General features: G+C 43.8%; 1 protein-coding gene across 1 annotated transcript in view; it reads left to right on the top strand.

The window, feature by feature from the left end:
* The first annotated feature begins 1,229 nt into the window (after window positions 1-1,229).
* LOC145353806 (uncharacterized protein C20orf96-like) overlaps window positions 1,230-24,451 on the top strand; it is a 30,257-nt gene continuing 7,035 nt past the window's right edge. The window contains exons 1-10 of the mRNA XM_080204631.1: window positions 1,230-1,302; window positions 6,255-6,335; window positions 7,655-7,832; window positions 8,878-9,005; window positions 12,419-12,577; window positions 14,304-14,403; window positions 15,591-15,748; window positions 16,021-16,122; window positions 20,262-20,348; window positions 22,657-22,775. Coding sequence (XP_080060757.1) covers window positions 6,270-6,335; window positions 7,655-7,832; window positions 8,878-9,005; window positions 12,419-12,577; window positions 14,304-14,403; window positions 15,591-15,748; window positions 16,021-16,122; window positions 20,262-20,348; window positions 22,657-22,775 — 1,097 coding nt within the window. The 5' untranslated portion in view covers window positions 1,230-1,302; window positions 6,255-6,269. The remainder of the gene's footprint in view (window positions 1,303-6,254; window positions 6,336-7,654; window positions 7,833-8,877; window positions 9,006-12,418; window positions 12,578-14,303; window positions 14,404-15,590; window positions 15,749-16,020; window positions 16,123-20,261; window positions 20,349-22,656; window positions 22,776-24,451) is intronic.

Raw genomic sequence — 24,451 nt, 5'->3', positions numbered from 1 at the left:
TCAGAGTTTCCAAAGCTGGGCAGGCAACACCAATAACAGGTGTCTGAGTTAACCCACAGAACCGTGACCCAAAGTAAACTGGGATCCGGTAATTCTCTCAGACTCAGGAGAGACAGAAGAGTTAGACAAAGACAATCAAAGTGCAGAGGAAAGGGGAAGGACGAAGGAAAGGCAGATCACAATAAAACAAAAACAGAAATGGAAATACAGGGACAATTCAGCAGGTCCAGCAGCATCTGTGGAGAGAGAGGGAGACAGAGAGTGGAATTTTACAGCCCTATCACAGCGAGGGTGGAGCCATAAGACCCAGTGAGGTGTTCAAACATCCTGCTGAGATTTTCCAACATTTTCTGTTCTTGTTTCAGATTCAGGCATCTGCAGTAATTTGCTTTTTGCTCACACTACCACAAGAACGCTCACGTTTTTCCACAGTAACTTCATTGCACTGTAAGCTTGCTTGTGACACTTTTTAAAAACCTTTTTTGAAGCTGATGTGGAGATGTCAGTGTTGGACTGGGGTGGGGATAGAATATTTGATTGAATCTCTAGCAGACTGACTCGTGTTAGCTATTCCTCAGTGAGTGTGATCACCAGCCATTGCGCAACATAACACATTGGGGAAAAGTAACTCTCATGGTGGGGTGGCACAGTGGTCAGCACTGTTGCTTCACAGTGCTAAGGACCTGGGTTCGATTCCCACCTCGGGTCACTGGCTGTGTGGAGTTTGCATGTTCTCCCTGTGTCTGCATGGGTTTCCTCCAAGTACTACGGTTTCTTCCCACATTCCAAAACACATGCAGGTTAGGTGCGTTGGCCATGCTAAATTCTCCCTCAGTGTGCCTGAATAGGCACCGGACTGTGGTGACGAGGGGGATTTTCATTGTAACTTCATTGCAGTGTTAATGTAAGCCTACTTGCGACACTAATAATAAATAAACTCTCAAGCGACAGAACTGCTGGTTAGACGCATCGACCCAAACAGGTGCCGAAGTGTGGCGACTAGGGGAATTTCACAGTAACTTCATTGCAGTGTTAATGTAAGCCTTACTTGCGACACTAACAACTAAACTTGCGCTCCCAGATTGATACGCCAAGTCGGCTGCGCATGCGCACGGGGATAGCCGGCAGTGAGCGGCGGGCTATCTTAACGCGCCTGCGCGGCGCGGGGGTCCGGCAACGCATGCGCAGGCGTAACAATAGCTGACCCGGCCGTCGGCGGGCGCGCATGGGCGGTGAGTGATCAGCCGGCGGGCGGACGGAGTTGGCTGCAGCGATTGTCGGAGGCCCGGGGCCCCGGAGGCGGTGAGTGATCCGGGTCGGAGCTCCGTCAGGCCAGGCTGGCTCCTTATGGTGCTGCCAGGCGGGGCGGGGGTTTTTGTTTTACAGGAAGATCCCAGTCGGTTTCTGCTCCCAAGGCCGCAGGCTTGAGTGGGGGTTTCTATGGCAACCAGCAACAGCAGGGCTCCTGAGGCAGTGCGTGCACTCACGTTGGCACAGGCTGCACAGCACCCCCAGGGGCCGGGCTGCGACCACCCCCCACCCCCCACCCCCCACAGGGGCCGGGCTGCGACCACCCCCCACCCCCCACCCCCCACAGGGGCCAGGCTGCGACCCCCACCCCACGGGGCAGGGCTGCACTGCTGAAAGGTGCGAGTGCACGTTTTATAAATACACCTTTTTCTGGTTGCATTGCCTTGCACTGTGGCACAGAAAGAGGTCATTCAGCTTATCAAGTCTATGCAAATGATATCCCTTCTTTCAATGTGTGGTCACTGTCAATGTGGAGCAAATGCTGCAGCCAATTTGTGCGCAGCAGGATCCTGCATAAGGCTATGAAATAAATGTCTGGATTATTTGCTGTAGTGTTGTTGGTTGAGGTAGATATATTGGTTAGGGGGGGTGGTATGGTGACTTAGAGCACTGCTGCCTCACAATGCCAGGGCCCTGGGGTTCAATTCTGGCCTCAGGTGACTATGTGGAGTTTGTATGTAGTCCTCATGTGAACCTACCTACCTACCACTGGCATGGTGGCACAATGATTAGCACTGCTGCCTCACAACATCAGGGACCCGGGTTCAATCCCGGCTTCAGGTCACTGTATGTGTGGAGTTTGCAGGTTTTCCCTGTATTTGTGTGGGTTTCCTGCGGATGCTCCAGTTCCCTCCCGTGGTCCAAAGGTTAACCGGATTGGTTGTGCTAAAATGTGTAGGTTAGATGGGATTAGCCGTAGTAAATGTGTGTGGTTATGGAGGTGAGGTGGGGGAGAGGGCCTCCCAGAGTAAGATACTCTGTTAGAGAGTTGGTGCAGACTTGAGGGGTCAGATGGCCTCTTCCGCACTATAGGGATGCTATGATTCAAGTCTTTTCAAAGTATCCTTTCCAGATATATCACAATTTGGTATGGCTCCTGCTCTGATCAAGACCACAAGAAACTACAAAAGGTTTGAACGAAACCCGATCCATCTCACAAACTAGCTTCCCATTCATTGACTCTGTCTACACTTCCCACTGCCTCAGAAAAACAGCCAGCATAATTAAGGACCCTGTGCATCCCAGACTGACTCTCTTCCACCTTCTTCCATCAGGAAAATGATATAAAAGTCTGACATTACATGCCAATGTTCTCTTTCTCAGGAGGCTGTATAAATTTGGAATGTCTGCAATGACTCTGTCCAACATTTGTAGATGCACCATAGAGAGCATTCTTTCTGGTTGTATCACAGCTTGGTGTGGCTCCTGTTCTGTCCAAGACCACAAGGAACTACAAAAGGTCGTGAATGTAGCCCAATCCATCTCACAAACCAGCTTCCTGTCCATTGACTCTGTCTACACTTGCCAGTGCCTCGGCAAAGCAGCCGCATCATTATCATGAAGGACCCCACGCACCCCGGATATTCACTCTTCCACCTTCCTTCGGGAAAAAGTTACAAAAATCTGAGGTCACGTACCAACTGACTCAAGAACAGCTTCTTCCTGCTGCTGTCAGACTTTTGAATGGACTTTTCTTGCATTAATTTGATCTTTCTCTACATCCTGGATATGACTGTGACACTACATCCTGCACTGTCTCATTTCATTTTCTATGAACGGTATGTTTTGTGTGTATAGCGCGCAAGAAATAATACTTTTCACTATGTTAATATATGTGACAATAATGAATCAAATCAAAAACAGTACTTTTCATTGTACATCAATACATGCAATACATGTGACAATAATAAATCAAATCTGTTACTTTGATACCAACTTATGCGTGGATATATGAATTAGGAGCAGCAGTAGACCATTCATCCCCTTAAGCCTGCTGCACTATTTAACCTGATCTGATTGCTGCCTCTACTTGGCCCCTGTAGTCTCCATCCATCCAGACAGGCTGTTGGAGGTCTTCAACTTGGGAAGGGTTATGATAGCAGCAGCCTATTACAAGCTCATTAATCACAGCAATCTTAATTATACTTCCATCCACTGTAGGGACTAAATGTGACATGAGGTCCTTCTCCATCCTGCCAACTCAGTTCATCTAAAACGCTAGCTCAAAAACACTACAAGAAAAGTGACTCAACCATGGCTTAGAAAAGAAATTTGGGATTATATTTGATCCACAGAGGAGTCATCTAGAGTTGCTTGGAAAAGTAGCAAGCTTGAGGATTGAGAGCAGTCCAAAATTCAGCAAAGGAGGACCAGATATAATCCATGGAGAATCATCAAAGTTGCCAAGAGACAGTACCAGACTAAGCTAGAGCACTAGGCTATCCACAGGTTATGGTAAAGTCTACACAACATAAGAGGCTACAAGGTGATAACATGTAGAATGGCTGGCAGCAATGCATGCCTCCCCAACGAACTCAAGGTGTTCTGTGCCCGTTTTGAGCAAGAAGTCAGCGAGAGGACATTATCCATCCCAGATGCCTATTCAAAGTTGCCATCAACAGCAAATAAATCATCAATTCAAGGCTATGGCTTTACACACAGTACCAGACAGATAATGACTTTAAAATTGTTACATATTATATCAAACCACCTTTCTTCAGAGGCATGGCCCAATCATTGCATTAATGGATTCAAGAATCCCTGCCTTGACCAGTCTGTTTAATTCTGCCGCAACCTGGGTAACTAAGTGTGTGGACAAAGGTAGAACAGTTGATGTCGTAGGCATTTGATAAGGTTCCCCATTGTAGGCTCATGAAGAAGATAAGGATGTGTGGGATAGAAGGAAATTTGGCCAATTGGGTAAGTAACTGGCTGTCTCATAGAAGACAGAAGGTGGTGGTGGAAGGAAAATTTTCTGACTGGTGACCAGTTACCAGCAGTGTACCACAGGGGTTAGTGCTGGGTCCTCTGCTATTTGTGATTTTTATCAATGACTTGGAAGAGGGGGCTGAAGGGTGGGTTAGTAAATTTGCTGATGACACTAGGATTGGTGTAGGGCTCTTGCAGGCTGCAAAGAGACATTGATAGGATGCAGAGCTGGGCTGAAAAGTGGCAGATGGAGTTTAACCCTGACAAGTGTGAGGTGATTCATTTTGGTGGGACAAACTTGAATGCAGGTTACAGGGTCAATGGCAGGGTTCTAAGGAATGTGGAGGAGCAGAGAGATCTTAGGGTTCATATCCACAGATCTCTGAAGGTTGCCACTCAATTGGATAGAGCCGTGAAGAAGGATTAAGCATTTATTAACAGGGGGTCTTAGTTTGACCTGTGGAGTTACGCTGCAACTATACTGGAGGTTGGTGAGACCACGGTTTGGAATATTGTGTTCAGTTCTGGTCACCTCACTATAAGAAGGATGTGGAAGCATTGGAGAGAGTGCAGAGGAGATTTACCAGGATGCTGCCTGGTTTGGAGGGTAGGTCTTATGAGGAAAGGTTGAGGGAGCTGGGGCTTTCCTCTGTGGAGCGGAGGAGGATGAGAGGCGATTTAATAGAGTTTTATAAGATAATGAGGGGGATTGATAGAGTGGATATGCAGAGACTATTTCCTTGGGTGGATGTAGCTGTTACTAGGGGGCATAACTACAAGGTTCATGGTGGGAGATATAGGAGGGATGTTTGAGGTAGATTCTTCACTCAGAGAGTGGTTGGGGTGTGGAATAGACTGCCTGCTGTGATAGTGGAGTCAGACACTTTAGAACTTTCAAGCGGTTATTGGATAGGCACATGGAGCACACCAGAATGATAGGGAGTGGGATAGCATGATCTTGGGATTGGACGTAGCTCAGCACAACATTGAGGGCCAAAGGGCCTGTACTGTTCTATGTTCTAACCTGAGGCACTATCTTAGCCTTTAAATATGCTTGGCTTTTATCATTGATCTTTAGCTTGAATGAGATCTCTTTCATGCTTCTCAGCTCTCCATTGAAGACAATGGGACGTTTCTTTAAAATATTCAGTAGACCTGTTTCAGACTCCGGCATGAGATTCACTTTGACGCAGTTTAGCCGACTGTAATGAATAATGGATCATCTGAACAAACTATGATGGTGCTTTCTTGTCTCTTTCTGTGTGCATGTTTAGAAAAATGATAATGCTGTACTGTACCAATCCTAGAGGGTTTGCTCGCATTCATAAAAATGGGGAAAATATTTAAAACAAAAATTCTCCACCTCATTTTCAAACTTTCAATTGGCTCAACCCTCCCTGCTTCTTTAATTGTCATGACGTGGAGATGCTGGCATTGGACTGGGGTGTAAGCACAGTAAGTAGTCTCACAGCATCAGGTTAAAGTCACTCACCTGAAGAAGGAGTTACACTCAAAGTGTGTGCTACCAAGTGAACCTGTTGGACTTTAACCTGGTGTTGTGAGACTACTTGCTGTCTTTAATTGTCTCCAGACCCCTACTGCACCCCGAGATATCTGTGCTCTGCTAATTCTGGCCTCTTGACCATGCCCGATTGTAATTGTTCACTGGCTGTACTTTCAGTTGCACAGGCTCAAGCTCTAGAATTTCCTCTCTAAACTTCTCTTTACCTCCCTTTCATTCTTTAAGATGTCCCTAAAACTTGTCTGTTGGAACAAGTTTTTGGTCAACTAACCTAACATCTCATTATGTAGCTCAGTGTCATCCTTTGTTTAATTATGCTTCTGTGGAGTGTTTTTGGAAATGTTGCATTTGTACAGTAATAATCACTGTAAATGTTGGTGGTACCAACAGCATTGTCAGAGGGCTAGCAGCAAAGACAAACCTGGTGACAGTGAAGGCCTTGAGTCCATAAACCTGCAATTTAGTGTTTTATCATTTGCTTTATTATCCACAGGATCTTTGGGCCAAGATGGCGACAATGACAGAAAGCAATATCTGTATTGTGAAATCCTTAGAAAAGGAATTTGATATGGTAGTAAGTATCAGGAGTAAGAATGTTGTAATTTGTTGATATATTTTACATCAATCTAATAATTAAAACTAAAATTTAACATCACCAAGACTTTGAAAGGCTTGATGTAGAAATACCCATTAGAACTACTATAGAGAAATAGATGACTGATTACAATCAAGTGTCCCAAAAGCTGATTCCAATTTTCACCGTCCATTTGGTGACTGAATGTGTGACTAACAATGGTTCATAGCATCTCAGGCTTCTGCTGACCACATCTTTGTGTGGTGTGACAGCTTTCTCAACCATGAGACAATTTACATGGAACCTGAACTTTCAAACTACTTTCCCTGATTATTGAAACTGGGATCTAAATAGTAAGTACAGTTCCAGATCTAAAAGAAGAAAAGACTTGTGTTTATGAAGCACCTTTTATGAATCACAGAACATCACGAATTACTTTAAGTCCCAATTACATACTTTTCAAGGGCAGTCACTGTGCATAAATCAAAATGTGATAATGACCAGATAGCCTACATTTGTGATGTTGGCTGAGGGATAGATATTGGCCAGGACATCAGAGATAACTCCCTTACTTTTCCTTTGAGAAAATGCTATGGGATGTTTTACATAGTGTACTGATTTTCAGTGTTTTGATTGCTGAAATTTGGATGCGACTCTTTGGCATTCTGAATACTTTCATTTGTAAGGCAGCTGTAACCATTTTGAGTTAGAGATATAATTAGCTGTTTTACTGTCACCATAGCAGTTCCCACTCAGATCAATTTTCCACTTCGCTGTTTTTGTACTCAATACAAAAAAGGATACAAGTTTTTTAAAACTGCTGTTATTATGCCTTGTATCTGTAGATAGCATGCACAATATTTCCCCATGGAATAATTCCATGTACGAGCAAGCACATATAAATATAGAATCCCTACAGTGCAGAAGGAGGCCATCGAGTCTGCACCAACCACAATCCCACCCAGGCCCTATCCCCATAATTACATGCATTTACTGTAGCTAGTCCCCCTGACACTAAGGGGCAATTTAGTATAGCCAATCCACCTAACGTGCACATCTTTGGAGTGTGGGAGGAAACCGGAGCACCCAGAGGAAACCCACGTAGAGACATGCCGAGGAAATCCTATATTCTCATCTCCTCCAGTAATGCAGCACTCTCTTAACACTGTAATCGAATCAGTGCCTGTCTAGTTTATGCACCCAAACACAGATAAGAGGTTTGGACTTTCTAACTCAGTAAGCCAGTATGATATAGGATCACACTAAAATTCATCTGTTTAAACATCTTTGTAATTGCTTTATTTTCTGCTTTTGTTTAGGATTATAGTCAGTGGGAGAGAACAGACAGACATGGAAGGAGTCGCAGTGCACAGACTTCTTCACTCCCACCTATTAAGTGGTCGCCGGAAGCTTTAGGAAATCACTGGACGATTGTGAAGAAAGACAGGGAAAAATCAGCAGCACATCGTACTACCCAACCGCAGAATAAGTCAGAAGGTATTCTTCCCACTTTTTTGGCCTCTGTTGGATCTGTTCCCGCGATTCCACACTGGCGCTTTTGACATGTCTTTCTTTTTCCTCAACTGAGAATTTCCCCCACTGCTCCCTGAGCTGTGTTTGACATGGCCCTCAGCCGTGCCTGACCCATTTCTCACAGGTCTGGCGACTGTTTACATTTCCAGCTGCCTCGGAAAAGCAGCCAGCATTATCAAGGACCCCACGCACCCCAGAAGAATCTCTTCCACGTTCTCAAATTGGGAAAAAGATACAAAAGTCTGAGGTTGTGTACCCACTGGCTCAAGAACAGCTTCTTCCCTGCTTCCATCAGACCTTTGAATGGACCTACCTCGTATTAAGTTGATCTTTTTCTACACCCTGGTTCTGACTGTAACACTACCTTCTGCACTTTCTCCTTTTCTTCTCCATGAATGGTATGCTCTGAATGTATACGTGCAAGAAACAATACTTTTCACTGTTTGCTAATACATGTGACAATAATAAATCAAATCACTTCAGTTCATCCGTTTGCTATGGAAACAGCAAAAGAAAACCTCTGTCAGCAAGCTTGCCATCGCTGGTTTTGCTACTCCTCCAGTCAAAGATTGGTTCACTTCCACATTATCACCAGCAAGCATAGGAGAGGAATGGCCTATGATTGGAGGACAAATATTTGATCATTTGTCATTGTGGTAGCACTGCTGCCTCACAGCGTCAGGGACCCAGGTTTGATTCCCGGCTTGGGTCACTGCCTGTGTGGAGTCTGTATGTTCTCCCCGTGTCTACATGGGTTTCCTCCAGGCGCTCTGGTTTCCTTCCACAGTCCGAAAGCTGATTAGGTGCATTGGCCATACTAAATTCTCCCTCAGTGTGCCCAAACAGGCGCTGGAATGTGGCAACTAGGGGATTTTTACAGTAACTTCATTATAGTGTTAATGTAAGTCCGCTTGTGACACTAATAAATTGACCTGTTTATAACTGCAGTGCAATAGCAAGTTTATGTGCGTATCCTACAAAATAACCCAAAGGTCATGGTCTGTTTTAGGTCCATACCGGCTGAATATAGATCATCCTTATTCAACCAAATGTGATCACCCCTGGCAGAAAAGAACGGTTATAAAGGATGATGATGCCTGTTATGTTGAAATGCAAAAGAAAATGGCAATACTTAAGGTAATTATTAATGTTGCCATTACAGTTACAGTTTCTACAGAGCTAGTACTAAAAGTGTATAATGGATGTGAAAGAAAGTCTTGGATATTTGCTTAACATGTTTCCTCATGAGACATATGTGCATGTCTGCCCCACCCAGGTGATTTCACTATGAAGCGTGTCAGTCTGTTACTGTTTATACCTACCATTCAGCTGCATTACCATCTAGCATCACTGACCATTGATGCTACATTGCTGCCCAATCTTAATTTTGTCAAAGCGAAATATACTGATGCCAATCAGCACAGATAGTTAGGAAAGTCTTCTGTTTGATGTCATGTTGTGTCTCTTAACTACTCTATGGAAATCCACTAAATTAGAGAGAACTTTTGAAATTATTTAAAAATAAAGTTCTGTTCCCAACTGTGTTCAATACACTCCCATGATATAAAATTGTATTAGTCTAACTTGTGATCTGTACATTAACTTTCCAGCAATATTATTAACTCCTATATCCATTCCATACTGAAATGTTACATTCAATATTTCCTAAGTTTATTAAGCTGCATGAACAAGAATTCTTTGATGAATAACATTTTAACCTGGTGAAAGGGGGGAGCCTTTTTGGGATATATTTCTGATTGATGCACATCAAGATGCATAAATTGGCTATATGAGAGAGGTGCTGTCTTTCTTGGAAATAAATCTTAAAAGATTTTCTTCTGCTTTTCTCAAACTATACTCAAGAAATCCATTCAATGCAAAGGAAAATTTGTTCATCTTTTGCAGCGTGCAGATCTCTTCCTTGGCTTTCTGGTGTCAGCATCTGAAGGGTTTTCTAACCATGTAACTTTCACATACATAGATGAATGCCAAAATTTCTTTGCCATTTAAACTTCCCCCTAACAACACCAAGTTCAATTTAGGAGCAATTTGTTCCTGGTTAAAATTTGGTGCTACTGATTCCACAGAGAGTCATTGGACACTGTCTTGAGGGACATGCTGGTATTGTCAAGAAAGATCTTTGGGTTTTCACAGTGACTTCATTGCAGTGTTAATGTAAGTCTACTTGTAGCACTAATAAAGTTTATTTTTGACTTGAATTAAAAGGAAAACATTTTGTTGCTACAGAATTGTGTTAGCCCCGCATACAGAGGGAGGTCACAAGACCCCTTGACAATTGTTGAATTTGCTTGTCTAAGCCCCAAGCATCTGTTTCTCTAAAGTAGGAAGCCCTATTTCTTTGCCATTACCCTGGGTGACATAGTGGCACAGTGGTTAGCATTGCTGCCTCACAGCTCCAGGACCCAGGTTCAATTCCTGACTTGGGTCACTGTCTGTGTGGAGTCTGCACATTCTCACCATATCTGTGTAGGTTTCCTCCGGGGACTCCAGTTTTCTCCCAAAGTCCAAAAATGTGCAGTTTAGGTGCATTGGCCATGCTAAATTTGCCCTTAGTGTTCTGGGATGCATAGGTTAGAGGGATTAGCGGGGTAAATATGTGGGGTTACGGGGATAAAGCCTCGGTGGATTGTTGTTCGTACGGACTCAATGAATTGAATAGCCGCCTTCTGCGCTTTAGGGATTCTCTGATTTCTACAGCCACTGCCTGCAGTTTGATACAGTAAAGTAAACCAGGAAAGCAGAGGCATCCTAATTTTAACTCCCCAGTCTGGAAGAATACATTTTAGTGTATCAAAATATAAACCTGCTGCTGATCAATGCATACAAGTTGAATCATTTCACTCCCAGAATTTTGAGCAATTAGCACATCCATTTCCCTTAGAAAAGACAAATACTGCTGTTCGGGCAAAGATAGCTGAACAAATTGACTAATGATGTGCGTTCTTGCTGAGCACCAGGCAAGGAAAGCAGGAGAGGCCCTGATCCCCTCATTGCAGTTGCGGCATTTCCATATCGCACTCTATTCAACCATTAGGATACTCTTTTTGTGCTAGTTTTAGGGCACCAAATAGTGCATTCACCTAAATTACTTTCCTGTGCATTTTAACGTGTGGTTCAGTCTGTGATGAAGTTGCTACTGCAGTATTCGGAGTCCTAAAACTCTGCAAGATCATCATTTCCTTCCACGTAAATTATAAATCACTCAACAAAGTAATTCTCAAAGCTTTTTGAAATGTTCCTGGGAAACTCATTGAGTCTGCATGTTTCTGGGAACCTTAATAAGGTGTTATGTGAACGCAAGCTATTCCTTCTCCTCTCCAGCAGTGTTCTAAAATCTGCATAAAACCATTCTGAGCAAATCACTGCATCATTGAATCATACAGTGCAGAAGAGACCCTTCGGCCCATTGAGTCTGCACCGACACGAGAGAAATGCCTGACCTCCCACCTAATCCCATTTACCAGCAATTGGCCCATAACCTTGAGTGTTATGACATACCAAGTACTTTTTAAAGGATGTGAGGCAACTTGCCTCTATTACCCTTACAGGCAGTGCATTCCAGACCATCACCACCCTGTGGATAAAAAGATTTTTCCTCATATCTCTCCCTAAACCTCCTGCCCCTCACCTTGAACCTATGTCCCCTCGTAACTGACCCTTCAACTAAGGGGAACAGCTGCTCCTTATTCACTCTGTCCATGTCTCTTATGATCTTGTACACCTCAATCAGGTTGCCCCTCAGTCTTCTCCGCTCCAACAAAAATAACCTCAGCTTCATTCTGTCTGGAGCAGTAGACATCATGACACATTGCCTTACCTAGGCTGAAGGAGGTTCCCTAACAAGGCAAGCACTTCCAGACAGTAAAGAAGGGGAATTTGAAAGGTGAGTTACATCTGGGCTGCTTCTGTGCACCTCAAAAGCATCCAGCTGTGAGAAAGCATTGGCAAGCTGCTTGCATCAGTGATCATGGTTTACTGTGCAGCATAGCTTGGATCAATCACATGTGATAGAGGCAAAAGCAATAAAAGCCCTTCAAGTGTTAAAGAATGCACACAGTTTTTCTAATGCTTTGCAACTATAAATGCCTTGAAATTCGCAAGGGGAGATCTGTGTTCAGCCCATTAACAGGGTGGCAGGGAGGAGTGGACACTTGGGTTATAGAAGTTCATTACACCCTCTCAGCTTGTCACCTTTTAGATTTCAACTCTTCATTTGAACATCCAGTTGTAGCTTGAAAGTCTCATGTTTAAGGGTAGCACAGCGATTAGCACTTCTGCCTCACAGTGCTCGGGACCCAGGTTCAATCCCCTTGAGTCACTGTCTGTGTGGAGTTTGCACATTCTCCCTGTGTCTGTGTGGGTTTCCTCCAGGTGCTCCGGTTTCCACCTACAGTTCCAAAGATGTACGTTGACCCGAACAGGTGCCGGAGTGTGGTGACTAGGGGAATTTCACAGTAACTTCAGTGCAGTGTTAATGTAAGCCTTTGTCTCTAATAAATAAATAAAACTTTAACCATGCTGCTTCACAGTATCTGATAACAGCAAAGAAGAAGCAGATAGATGAGTGCAAGGAATACAGCAAGAACCTCCTGGAAATGAACATGAAACTGGCAAAGGAAATGAAAGAGATGGATGAAGTTGCAATGAAAGAATCCAGAAACCTCCTGGTTCAGTACACCAAGTTTAGGGTATGTGACTGACTGTGTCATATGACATCCGCCTGAGTGCTTTTCTCAGCTATGACCTGTACCTTCCTTCCACTGGAGCTGTCATAGATTTTCCCATCCACTTTTAGACTGTATGTACCTTTTTGACTCTGGAAACGACAGCAAGAAATTGCAATGTGGAAGGCCAGGCAAACCTAACCATGCTATTGCAAGTTGTTGAAGAATTAGATTGGTAAAGACTAGGAGGTAGTTGTTGAGAGTCTGTGAGGTCAGTGAGAGACTGGCAAAAGAATAGGGACAAAAGAAGTAGGTCATACATATGACTGGAAAATGAGCACTAAAAGAATCACAGCACGTGATTTTAAAGAGCTGGGAAAAGAAGAGAACCAAACCCTTTTAATCAATCTGATGGATTCCTGTGCAACTGGTGTTCAAAATTGATGTGAAATTAATATCCCAATAACTGTTAAGATCATAAAGCCATTAGACGTAGGAGCAGAATTAGGCCACTCAGCCCATCGAGTCTGCTCCGCCATTTAATCATAGTTGATATTTTTCTCATCCCCATTCTCCTGCCTTTTCCCCATAACCCCTGATACACTTATTAATCAAGAACCTATCTATCTCTGTTTTAAAGACACTCAATGACCTGGCCTCCACAGCCTTCTGTGGCAAAGAGTTCCAAAATTCACTTACTCCCTGGCTGAAGAAATTCGTCCTCATTTCTGTTTTGAAGGATCGTCCCTTAGCCTGAGGTTGTGCCTTCTGGTTCTAGTTTTGCCTGCTAGTGGAAACGTTTTCTCCACATCCACTCTATCCAGGCCTCGCAGCATCCTGTAAGTTTCAATAAGATCCCCCCAGCTCGTCCTTCTAAACTCCAACGAGTACAGACCCAGAGTCCTCAACCGTTCCTCGTACTACAGGGAGTTCATTCCGGGAATCGTTCTTGTGAACCTCCTCTGGACCCTTTCCCAGGCCCAGCACATCCTCCTTTAGATATGGAGTCCAGAACTGCTCACAATTCTCCAAATGGAGACTGACCAGAGCCTTGTACAACCTCAGGAGTACACTCCTGCTCTTGTATTCTAGCCCTCTTGGCATGAATGCTAACATTGCCTTACTAACTGCTGACTGAACCTGCATGTTAACCCGAAGAGAATCTTGAACAACTCCCATGTTCCTTTTGTGTTTCTGATTTCCTAACTATTTTTCCATTTAGAAAATAGTCTATGTCTCCATTCCTCCTTCCAAAGTGTATAACCTCACACCTTTTCACATTGTATTCCATCTGCCACTTCTTTGCCCGCTCTCCTAAGCTGTCCAAGTCCTTCTGCAGCACCCCCCAACTTCCTCAATACTACCTGTCCCTCTACATGTCTTTGTATCATCTGCAAACTTAGCAACAGTGTCTTCAGTTCCTTCCTCCAAATCATTAGTAGATATTGTGAAAAGTTGTGATCCCAGCAGCTGAGTAAAGGTAGGGTTGTCACACAAGACTCCCAAGCCAGGAGAATCGGCTGACTTGATGGTACCAAACGGAACAGTGTGCTGTCAGCCCCAGTATTAACTTTGACACATCACCTTTCCGGCATGTTGCAGAATGAGAGTGATGGTTTGTTTGTAACAGCATCTTTTACAACAAAAAACTGTGAACACAATGGAGCAGAAATGAGTTGGATAAATTGTAATCTGTAGTCTCAATTCTGATATTACTCTCTTCAATTTGCTCCCTCATTTTGTATGTAAGAAAGGAATTTCTGGTGTAAACGATTGGAAGCGACAGGAGCTTGAAGCAGCAAAAAATGACCTAAAAGATGCTGAGGAAGTAGTGGGGCAAAAATCTGCAGGTCAGTGAAGAACCATTTGTAAATTGTGAATGTATTCCTTTTGTAAGCATGTGCAGAGCAATCTGCTTCATTTCCCTTTGATAGAGAACGGAAATCAGCCGGGGCTGCACTTCTGCTTGCTCTCCAGAGCTTCTGGACAACCGGTAAGGATCTACTGGATTCTTAGTCATAATTGAATTCTTGGCAGCTACTTGGGGAAACTGCTAAGCCCAGTGGCATGATGAAATAGAATTGACCTTCAAAGGTCTGTCTTGTAGTAGCATATCATTTAAAATCTATGTTCATCATAAAATGTTTACCTATTTGGTCCAAAAAAGGTTTATATTAATTTTGATTTTAATGTTACTATGAAGCGGCTAGCACGTTGGACAATGGTTAGCACTGCTTCCTCATAGCATCAGGCATCCAAGTTCAATTCTGGCGTTGGGTGACTGTGTGACAGTCTGCCTGTGTCTGCATGGCTTTTCTCCGGGTGCTCCAGTTTCCTCCCACAGTCCCAAAATGCGCAGGTTGGGTGGATTGGTCATGCTAAATTTCCTCATAGTGTCCAAAGACGTGTATTTTAGATGGATTAGCCATGGTAAACGTTCAGGATTATGGAGATAGGGATGTTCCTGGGTGGGATGCTTGATGGGCTGGATAGTCCCTTTCTGCACAGTAGGATCCTGATTCTGTGGAAGTTAAATTCAACTCCAAAGGGCTTGAATCACAGGAGTACCCAATGGATTCAGGATGTGGGTTGAGGTCACTAACAAGGGAGTCAGATAGGTCATTGACAGAATTGTATTTCTTGCGAATCAGCTTGGTGTGGTGAGGACCAATGGTTGCCGCCAAGAAACACTTACACCGGTAATGGCACGCCTGTAATGTTGGACTGTATTTTAAATTGGAGTGATGTGCAGGATAATGGGGGAAAGGGAGGAGAGTAAATTGCTCATTCAAAGAGCTGCTGCAGACATGGTGGGCTTCTGCTCCATAAAAGGTCTGAAATTTTGAGTCCGTTTTGACTCTTCAAGCTCTAATGCTATATCAGATTTGAAAAGTTTTTCCTCTGTACAGGGATGCTGTCAGTCCTGCTGACTGTTTGCAGAACTCTATTTTGGTTTTCCAGCAAAGCTGTATTTTGCTTTTATTTTAACAAATGGAATACCAGACCAACCTGTCGTCATTTTTTTATTTATTCCAAGAGTTACATCGTCAGCTGGAAGAAGTTAACACTAGCATTCAAAATGCACAGGCAGAACTTAATGTGTTGAAGAACTTCCGAGACAAAGATTTTCCTGTATACTCTTTGAAAATTGCGGAGCTGCAGAGAGAAATTGGGAAACTCTCGGAAGAGCACCAGGTAGGGGGAGAACTGCTCGTGTCCCTGCCAAGCATCCATCATTAAACAAGTGAGGAGTCTGCTACATGGCAGCTCTAACTCCGTGACAGCCCAAGCTTCACCACAGAGCTGTAATGCGAGATGAGGAGTGATTCAGCATTCTATTACTCTTCCACACTTCTTGTGTATAATGGTGTTGCCTGAGCACGGATTTGGAGGAGAAGCACCAGAAGCAATGCAGCTGCTATTCACGGGTAATTGTTATAACTTAATCTTCCTTTGGTACCAAACAGGCTGAGCTGGATGACATGGAGCAGATTGCACATGAAGAAAAGAAGAAATTGGAAAGTGCTTTGAAGGAGAAAGAACAAGAGATATTACAGAAGATCGCAGAGGTTAGTAACTCTAGCAAGGTAAAAAGTAACTGCATCAGATAGGACAGATAAGAAATATGGAATGCCTTCCTGTCCTCCCCAATCCTTTAAAAAAGATGAAGAAGTAGGGATGGTGGGGAGTTCAGTGTTTTTTTTTATTCATCTGTGGGACATGGGCGTCGCTGGCCGGCCAGCATTTATTGCCCATCCGTAGTTGTCCTTGAGAAGGTGGTGGTGAGCTGCCTTCTTTAATCGCTGCAGTCCCACGTGCTGTGAGTTTACCCACAATGCCATTAGGGAGGAAATTCCAGGATTTTGACTGAGCGATAGTGAAGGAGCGGCAATATATTCCCAAATCAGGGTGGTGATTAACGCGGAGGGGAGCTTGCAGGTGGGGGTGTTCCCAATCAACCACTTCAGAACTGAGATTGAAAGATAAGGTCACAGAACCAAGGCAGGCAATTGGATTTGAAGTGCAAATCAGCCATGATCTAACTGAGTTTAGGCACTAGCTCAAGAGGCTGTATGACCTATTTGAGGAGTCAGTTCTTCCTTACCCACAAGTTTGGTAAATTTCTGAAGTATAATTTGTTTTTTATCAGAAGAGTTCTAAGAATGCATTAACAGAGCTCAAGTGGGTTATTTCTTCAATATTGGTGGAATTGCTCAAATACCAGATGAAAACAAATTAGTTTATGTGGGCAGGAATCTACAGTATAATACTTGGTTTCAGCTTAACATTCTCACTTTCTGAGCCAAAAATTCATGAATCCTGAGGGAAGGTGGAAGGAGAAAATGCTGGGAAAACTCAGCAGCCATTCTGGCAGCATCTGTGGAGAGAGAAACAGAGTTAACATTTCGAGTCCAATACCATAAAACCATTGTTGGAAAACCCATCTGCTTCACTAATGTGCTTTAGGGAAGGAAATCTGCCGCCCTTACCCAGTCTGGCCTATATGTAACTCCGGAGCCACGGCAATCTGGTTGATTCTCAACTGCCCTCCAAGGGCAACAAGGAATGGGCAGTAAATGCGCTGATGTGGAGATGCTGGTGTTGGATTGGATAAACACAGTAAGAAGTCTCACAACACTGAAGGAGCAGTGCTGTGAAAGCTGGTGGCTTGTGCTACCAGATAAACCTGTTGGACTTTAACCTGGTGTTGTGAGGCTTCTTACAGTAAATGCTGGCCAGCCAGCGATGCCCATATCCCACGAGTAAATAAAAGAAACGAAGACTCTTCAGCGTTTTGTGTTCTATTCCTGTTGCTTGTAAAGCATTATTGGTCATTGTTCTCTGTTCAGCGCACTATATAAATGCAATTGGTTGTTGTCAGTGCTGAAACTTAAAAAGATTTTGGTCCTTGCTGGACAGATAGTTAGTGGAAACCAGGACAATTATAAAGAATATGGGAAACTAGAGAAGAAGAATTAACAGGCAAAGACCAATGCGAGATGAGATTTATTTCAATGCAGCAAATTATGATCTGGAATGTGGGAATAGGGGGAAAGAGTGTAGGGGAATCAAATTCAGTTGTAATTTTCATGTGGAATTTAACAAATAATATGAAAAGGAAAATTTTGTTATGGAGAAAGAGCAGGGGAGTGGGACTAATTGGATAACATTTTTGAAGAGCTGCCAGGGCGGTGTTGGACCAAATGGCCTCCTTTACTATATTTTCAACAGTTATAGAGTAATGGTGCTTTAATTGTGCTTCCTGGGTGGTGTGGTGGCACGGTGGTTAGCGCTGCTGCCTCTCAGTGCCAGGGACCTGGGTTCGATTCCTGGCTTGGGTCACTGTCTGTGCAGAGTTTGCATGTTCACCCCATGTCCTCACGGGTTTCCTCTGAGTGCTCTGGTTTCCTCCCACAGTCTGAAAAATGTGCTGGTTAGGTGTGCTGACCTGAACGGGTGTCGATAGTAGTCATGACCTGACGAAGGGACTAACCCCGAAAGCTTGTGAGTCTATTATCAAATAAATCGTTTGGACTAAAACCTGGTGTTGTCAGACTTTTTACTGAACGGGTACCAGAGTGTGGCAACTCGGGGATTTTACTTTTTTTCATTTACTTTTTTTATTGGTAGGTTCATTTTGAAAGTGTCCAGTATTGATCATCTACCACCAGGTGTCACCAACACTTCATTAAATACCGCATCACCAAATTTGCTGAGGAGGCTTTGAAGGCTGATGTTTTCTTCATTTTGTTTTTTTTAAACTTCCACTGCCATGGTCCCGATATTTGGAGCAGAGGAAGGTGGAAGGGCTCCAAGGAGACAGTAGTGCAGTGAGATAGTTTCCCATTGCTGTAGCAAAGAGTTAGGATCTACACAATGGAGACAGTCTCTGTCTTCACCGCTGAACTGTCTTCTACAAAGTAGAACTTGCCCTTTATGAAATCAGCCCAATTTTAATTCCATCAGCTCTGTAACGGACAGGCAGTCAGCTACACTCACTAGTCATGTCTCAAATTACTTATATACTGTATCCCAAAATGATGGACTCTTAGAAACTTAAATGTGGAAAAGATTCCTTATTTTAAAATTCTTTGATATAACTGTGATGCCATATTTAAAAATCCATCTTTAAGAAAGTAATTTGTGTGCAGAGCAGCTTGCCTGTAGAACATCTCCACTGGGACTTATCACACAGTCAGTATTTGTAAAGAACAGGAAATAATTGTGAGCAATTTGGCAAGAACTTCTCAATCATGATCGCACGCAGTTGGATCATAATCAGAACTCTAAAGCAAAACAAGTGTTGTAGTGCAACGCTGCCAATATATTTTTCTTATTCAGTGCTGGGTTGTAGGTGCAGTGACTGGTTTGCATTTGTTGCTCGTTCCTAGGTGCCCTGAAAATATTTTGTAGTTTAACTGATAATCTGCATTTATATATCTTAAACTTAGTAAAGCACCCAAGAGGCTCCACAGGAGCATTAACAAACAACTTTGACACCAAGTGGCTTACTGAACTACAACAGTTAAGTTTCTCTACCTTTTTTATTTCTTTATTGTCTTTCTTTATTTTTCTTCCCCCCTCCACTTCCCCCTATTTTCTCCCCCTTTGCTTCCTTTTTCTCCCTTTTTCCTTACTTTTACCTCTCTCCCAGTCATCTCTCCACCCCGCCAACCCCACATCTTCATCTGTCGCAATTCACTCTGATTTCAGCTTCTCTGCCATTTGGCTATTCACACCTTCTATTCTCTCCATGGACTGCCATTGGCAGCCTTTCCTCTTTTTGTGGCTGTGACTCATCTTTAATTCCCTCACCCTGCAGTGTAAACATCTCCCACTTTCTCTGCCTTTTAGCTTTGACAAAGGGTCATCTGGACTCAAAACGTCAGCTCTTTTCTCTCCTTGCAGTTACTGCCAGACTTACTGAGATTTTCCAGCATTTTCTCTTTTGGTTTCAGATTCCAGCATCCACAGTATTTTGCTTTTATTGGGCAGTTAAGAATTAACCGTATTGGTGCAGGGCTGGAAATCCATTTTAATCAGATGAATCATAGATCAGCAGGGTTTTTTTCTCTAATGGTATGTTAGTGGGCAGCACGGTGGCACAGTGGTTAGCACTAATAAACAAACTTTTTTTAGTGAGCCAGTTAGATTTTTACAACAATCCCATGGCTTTGTTGTCATGTGGATGTGGAGAGGATGTTTCCAATAGTAGAAAAAACTAGAACCAGAGGACACAACTTCAGGCTGAAGGGACGATTCTTTAAAACGGGGATGAGGAGGAATTCCTTCAGCCAGAGAGTGGTGAATCTGTGGAACTTTTTGCCGCAGAAGACTGTGGACGCCAGATCATTGAGTGTCTTTAAGACAGAGAAAGATGGGTTCTTGATTAATAAGGGGATCGGGGTAATGGGAGAAAGGCAGGGGAATGGGGATGAGAAAATATCAACCATGATTGAATGGTGAAGCAGACTCAAAGGGCTGAGTGGCCTAATTCTGCTCCAATGTCTTATGGTCTTATTTTCTTTGATATCAGCTTTTAATTTCCTTGTTAACCATTTAAATTCTCAAACTGCTATGAGGGGATTAAACTTTCAGCCTCTTAGTCTCCCCAACAACATATCCTCCCAACTTCAGCGAGAGTGCAGGTTTACAGCACTATTGAGCAGTGACTTTTTTTTTAATGGTTGTTATTTTATACTGGCAGGAGCAATTCCGTTTCATCCCTCCAGGATTGCAAGAGCTAATGTTTCATAATACAGTGATGAAGAAGGAAATAGAAGTTCACAGACAGGTTAGTCCTGAGAATCGTGATAACTTGGAATAATTTCTGATCTGTCTGAACGCACATGCGCATCATTGATTCCAGTTTTCATGCATTGTGTGGATATATCTATCGCTGGATAGTGGTTTGAACAGAGTGGTAGCACCACATCTGGTTATTAATGCCGGGCTGGGGCCACAGTTGAGCTTGCGCTGTGCTGAGTACTCTTTATTTGTCAGCGCCTCCCAAATCAACAACCATTACTGTCTGATTTGTAACAATATTGCTGCTCCTTCACTATCGTTGGCTCAAAATCCTGGAACTCCCTCCCTCCCCAATGACACTGAGGGTGTACATAGGCCTCAGGGACTGCAGTGATTCAAAAAGTCAGCTCACCAATACCTTCTCAAGGACAACTAGCCAGTGGTGTCTAAATCCTGTAAATGAACTTTTAAAAAATTACAATTCACCCGAGAACTGTCTTTGCACCATAACACAGTTCCGCAGCTCCTGATGCCCTAGGAGGAGTTAGGGACTACTTCAGTTTAAAGTTTGTTTATTAGTGTCACAAGTAGCCTTACAGCAACTTCACTGCAGTGTTAATGTGAAAATCCCTCAGTTGCCACACTCCGGCACCTGTTTGGGTACACTGAGGGAGAGTTTAGCATGGCCAATGCACCCTAACCAGCACGTTTCTCGGACTGGGAGGAAATCCATGCAGACACGGGGAGAACACGCAGACTTTGCACAGACAGTGATCCGAGGCAGGAATCAAATCCAAGTCCCTGGTGCTGTGAGGCAGCAGTGCTAACCACTGTGCCACCGTGCTACCCTGATGTTGAGTAAAACCTCCTGTCTTTCAGTGAAATGTCCCTGTTACTGTGCTTTGGCACCATCAGCTGTGGGTGATGGAAGTGTCTGCGTTCACTGGCACATTGGTTTGCCAGTTTAGCCATATGTGTTTGCAGAGACCAGGGAGTCAATCTCCAGTTACTTCCTGCACCTCCTGGAGCTGACGGGATAGGATGCAGCACCCCTCCCACTTTTCCTGTCCATTAAAGTCACCGGATACCAATATTGTCTGGGGTGTGAAACCAGCATTTCCTCGCACCCTATGAGTTGCGCAATCTTCAAGTCAGATTAAAATTGCCTGCTCGCCATCTTTCCCTGTCCACCTTGATCTTGATGTGGAGTGCCAGCGTTGGACTGGGGTAAAAACAGAAAGACGTCTCACAACACCAGCTTAAAGTCCAACAGGTTTATTTGTAGCAAACGCCACAAGCTTTCAGAACAGGCTGTCCCTCTGTCATATGGGTGGGAGAGAGTGGGAACAAATAAACTGTGAAAACAAAACCAGCGTACAAACCAGAGAAGGGTCCTTTCAGTACATTTACCTGGAAATTATTTGCTATTCTAGAGTGATCGATAACAACATTAGAAATAGGAGCAGGATTAGGCCACCCAGCCCCTCAAGCCAGTTCCAGCATTCAATAAGATCATATGACAGAGCGGATTGTGGCTTTCACTCTGTTTTCCTGCCTGCCACTCACAACCCCTGACTCTGTCTTCAATCAAATGTCTGTCTAACTCTGCCACAAATATATTCAATGACCCAGCCTTCACTGCTCGTTGGGGAAGAGAATTCTAAAAAATACCCACCCGCTGAGAGAAGAAATTCCTTTTCATTTTCATCTTAAATGGGAAACTTAAATGACATTCCTTATTTTGAAACTCTGCCACTAGTTCTAGTTTCCCCCTTTAGGATGGCACAGTGGTTAGCAGTGCTGCCTCACAGCCCCAGGGACCTGAGTTCAATTCCTAACTTGCGTCACTGTCTGTGTTGAGACTGCACATTCTCCCCATGTCTGCATGGGTTTTCTCCGGGTGCTCTGGTTTCCTCCTACCGTCCAAAAAACATACTGGTTAGGTGTATTGGCTTTGCTAAATTGCCCCTTAGTGTCCCAGGATGCATAGGTTAGAGGGATTAATGGGGTAAATATGTGGGGTTACGGGGATAGGGCCTGGGTGGGATTGTATTCAGTGCAGACTCGATGGGTCGAATGGCCTCCTTCTGCACTGTAGGGATTCTATCCTTTCAGTATCCACCTTGTCAAGTCCCCTCAGAATCTTGTGGTTCAATTCTTCTAAATTCCCTTGAGTATAGGTTCAAACTGCTTAACCTTTCCTCATAAAACAGCCGAATAAACTTTCTCTGAACTGCTTCAGCACTGAATAAGCTTCAAGATAGAATCGTGAAGACAAAAACTCTGATTTTTGAATTGGTGCCAGCGAGGTAGAGAATGAACTTCACTAACTCTGTTAACTTCTTAACCTGCAGCTGAACAAAAATATGGAAAGAAATAACTTGGTGCTACAGCAGAAACTGTTACAACTACTGAAAGCAAAGAGAGATTCTAGAGAGGAAATCTTCGCAGATATTCTTAAAAAGCAGCCAAAGTATGTATCCTCACTGCTCAGAAACTGTTGATAAACTGAAACTTGTAAGGTTTTATTAAAAGTACAAGTGAATTGGATCTGCTCGGTGGCATACAACTGGTAATTAATTGATCAGAATCTTAACTAGCCATATAAATACTGTGGCTATCAGAGTAGATCAAAGACTAGGAATCCTGCAGTGAGCATGTCACCTCATGACTCTCACACATACACACACACACACCCCTCCAACCACACAGAGCCTGTCCACCATCTTCAAGGCACAAGTCAGAAGTGTAATGGAATACTCTGAGTGAAGCTCCAGCAACACTCAAAATGCTCAACACCATCTAAGACAAAGCAGTCCACTTGATTGGCACCTATAAACATTCAATCCCTCCACCATCCACAAATAGTGACAGCCATGTGTACCATCTACAGGATGCACTGCAGGAACTCACTGAGGTTCCTGAGACGGCACCTTCCAAACCTGTGACTGCTACAATCTAGAAGGACAAGAGCGGCAGATACTGGGAACACCATCAGCTGGAAGTTTCCCTTCCAAGTCAGGATGGTGAGTGACTTGGAAATAACTCATTGGTCCTTCACTGTTACTGGGTCAACATCCTGGAATTCCCTCCCTAACGGCACTGAGTGTATCTACACCTTGGGGACTGCAGCAGTTCTCAAAGTCAGCCCACCACCACTTCTGAAGGGCAACTAGGGATGAGCAATAAGTGCTGGTCTACCCAGCGACATTTGGGTAGAATGAACCAGGGCAGGACTTACTCAATTAATAGTAGGGCATTGGGGAGAGTTACAGAACAAAGAGATCTAGGGGTACATGTTCATAGCTCCTTGAAAGTGGAGTCACAGGTGTACAGAGTGGTGAAGAAGGCATTCAACATGCTTGGTTTCATCGGTCAGAACATTGAATACAGGATTTGGGACGTCTTGTTGAAGCTGTACAAGACATTGGTAAGGCCACACTTGGAATACTGTGTGCAGTTTTGGTCACCCTATTAAACTAGAAAGAGTGCAGAAAACATTTACTAGATGCTACCAGGACTTGATGGTTTCAGTTATAAGGAGAGGCTGGATGGGACTTTTTTCTCTGGAGCGTAGGAGGCTGAGGGGTGATCTTATAGAGGTTTATAAAATAATGAGGGGCACAGATCAGCTAAATAGTCAATATCTTTTCCCAAAGGTAGGTGAGTCTAAACTTGAGGGCATAGGTTTAAGGTGAGAGGGGAGAGATACAAAAGTGTCCAGAGGGACAATTTTTTCACACAGTGGGTGGTGAGTGTCTGGAACAAGCTGCCAGAGGTGGTAGTAGAGGCAGGTACAATTAAGAACATAAGAACATAAGAAATAGGAGCAGGAGTAGGCCATCCAGCCCTTCGAGCCTGCTCCGCCATTCAATAAGATCATGGCTGATCTGTCGCTGCTCAGTTCCACTTTCCCGCCCTCTCCCCATAACCCTTAATCCCCTCTCCTATCAAAAACCCATCAACCCGCGTCTTAAAAATATTTAGCGAGGCAGCCTCCACCACTTCAACGGGCAGAGAATTCCAGAGATTCACCACCCTTTGAGTGAAGAAGTTCCTCCTCAACTCCGTTCTAAACCGCCCCCCTTTTATCTTGAGGCTGTGCCCCCTAGTCCTATTGTCTTTTTTGAGCGGGAAGAGTCTTTCCAC

The sequence above is a fragment of the Carcharhinus amblyrhynchos genome, chromosome 16 (assembly GCF_965287045.1).
Source record: "Carcharhinus amblyrhynchos chromosome 16, sCarAmb.v2.hapA, whole genome shotgun sequence".
Classification (NCBI taxonomy): domain Eukaryota; kingdom Metazoa; phylum Chordata; class Chondrichthyes; order Carcharhiniformes; family Carcharhinidae; genus Carcharhinus; species Carcharhinus amblyrhynchos.
Note: the sequence above shows the minus strand (reverse complement) of the source record. Positions and strands in the feature narration are given on the sequence as shown.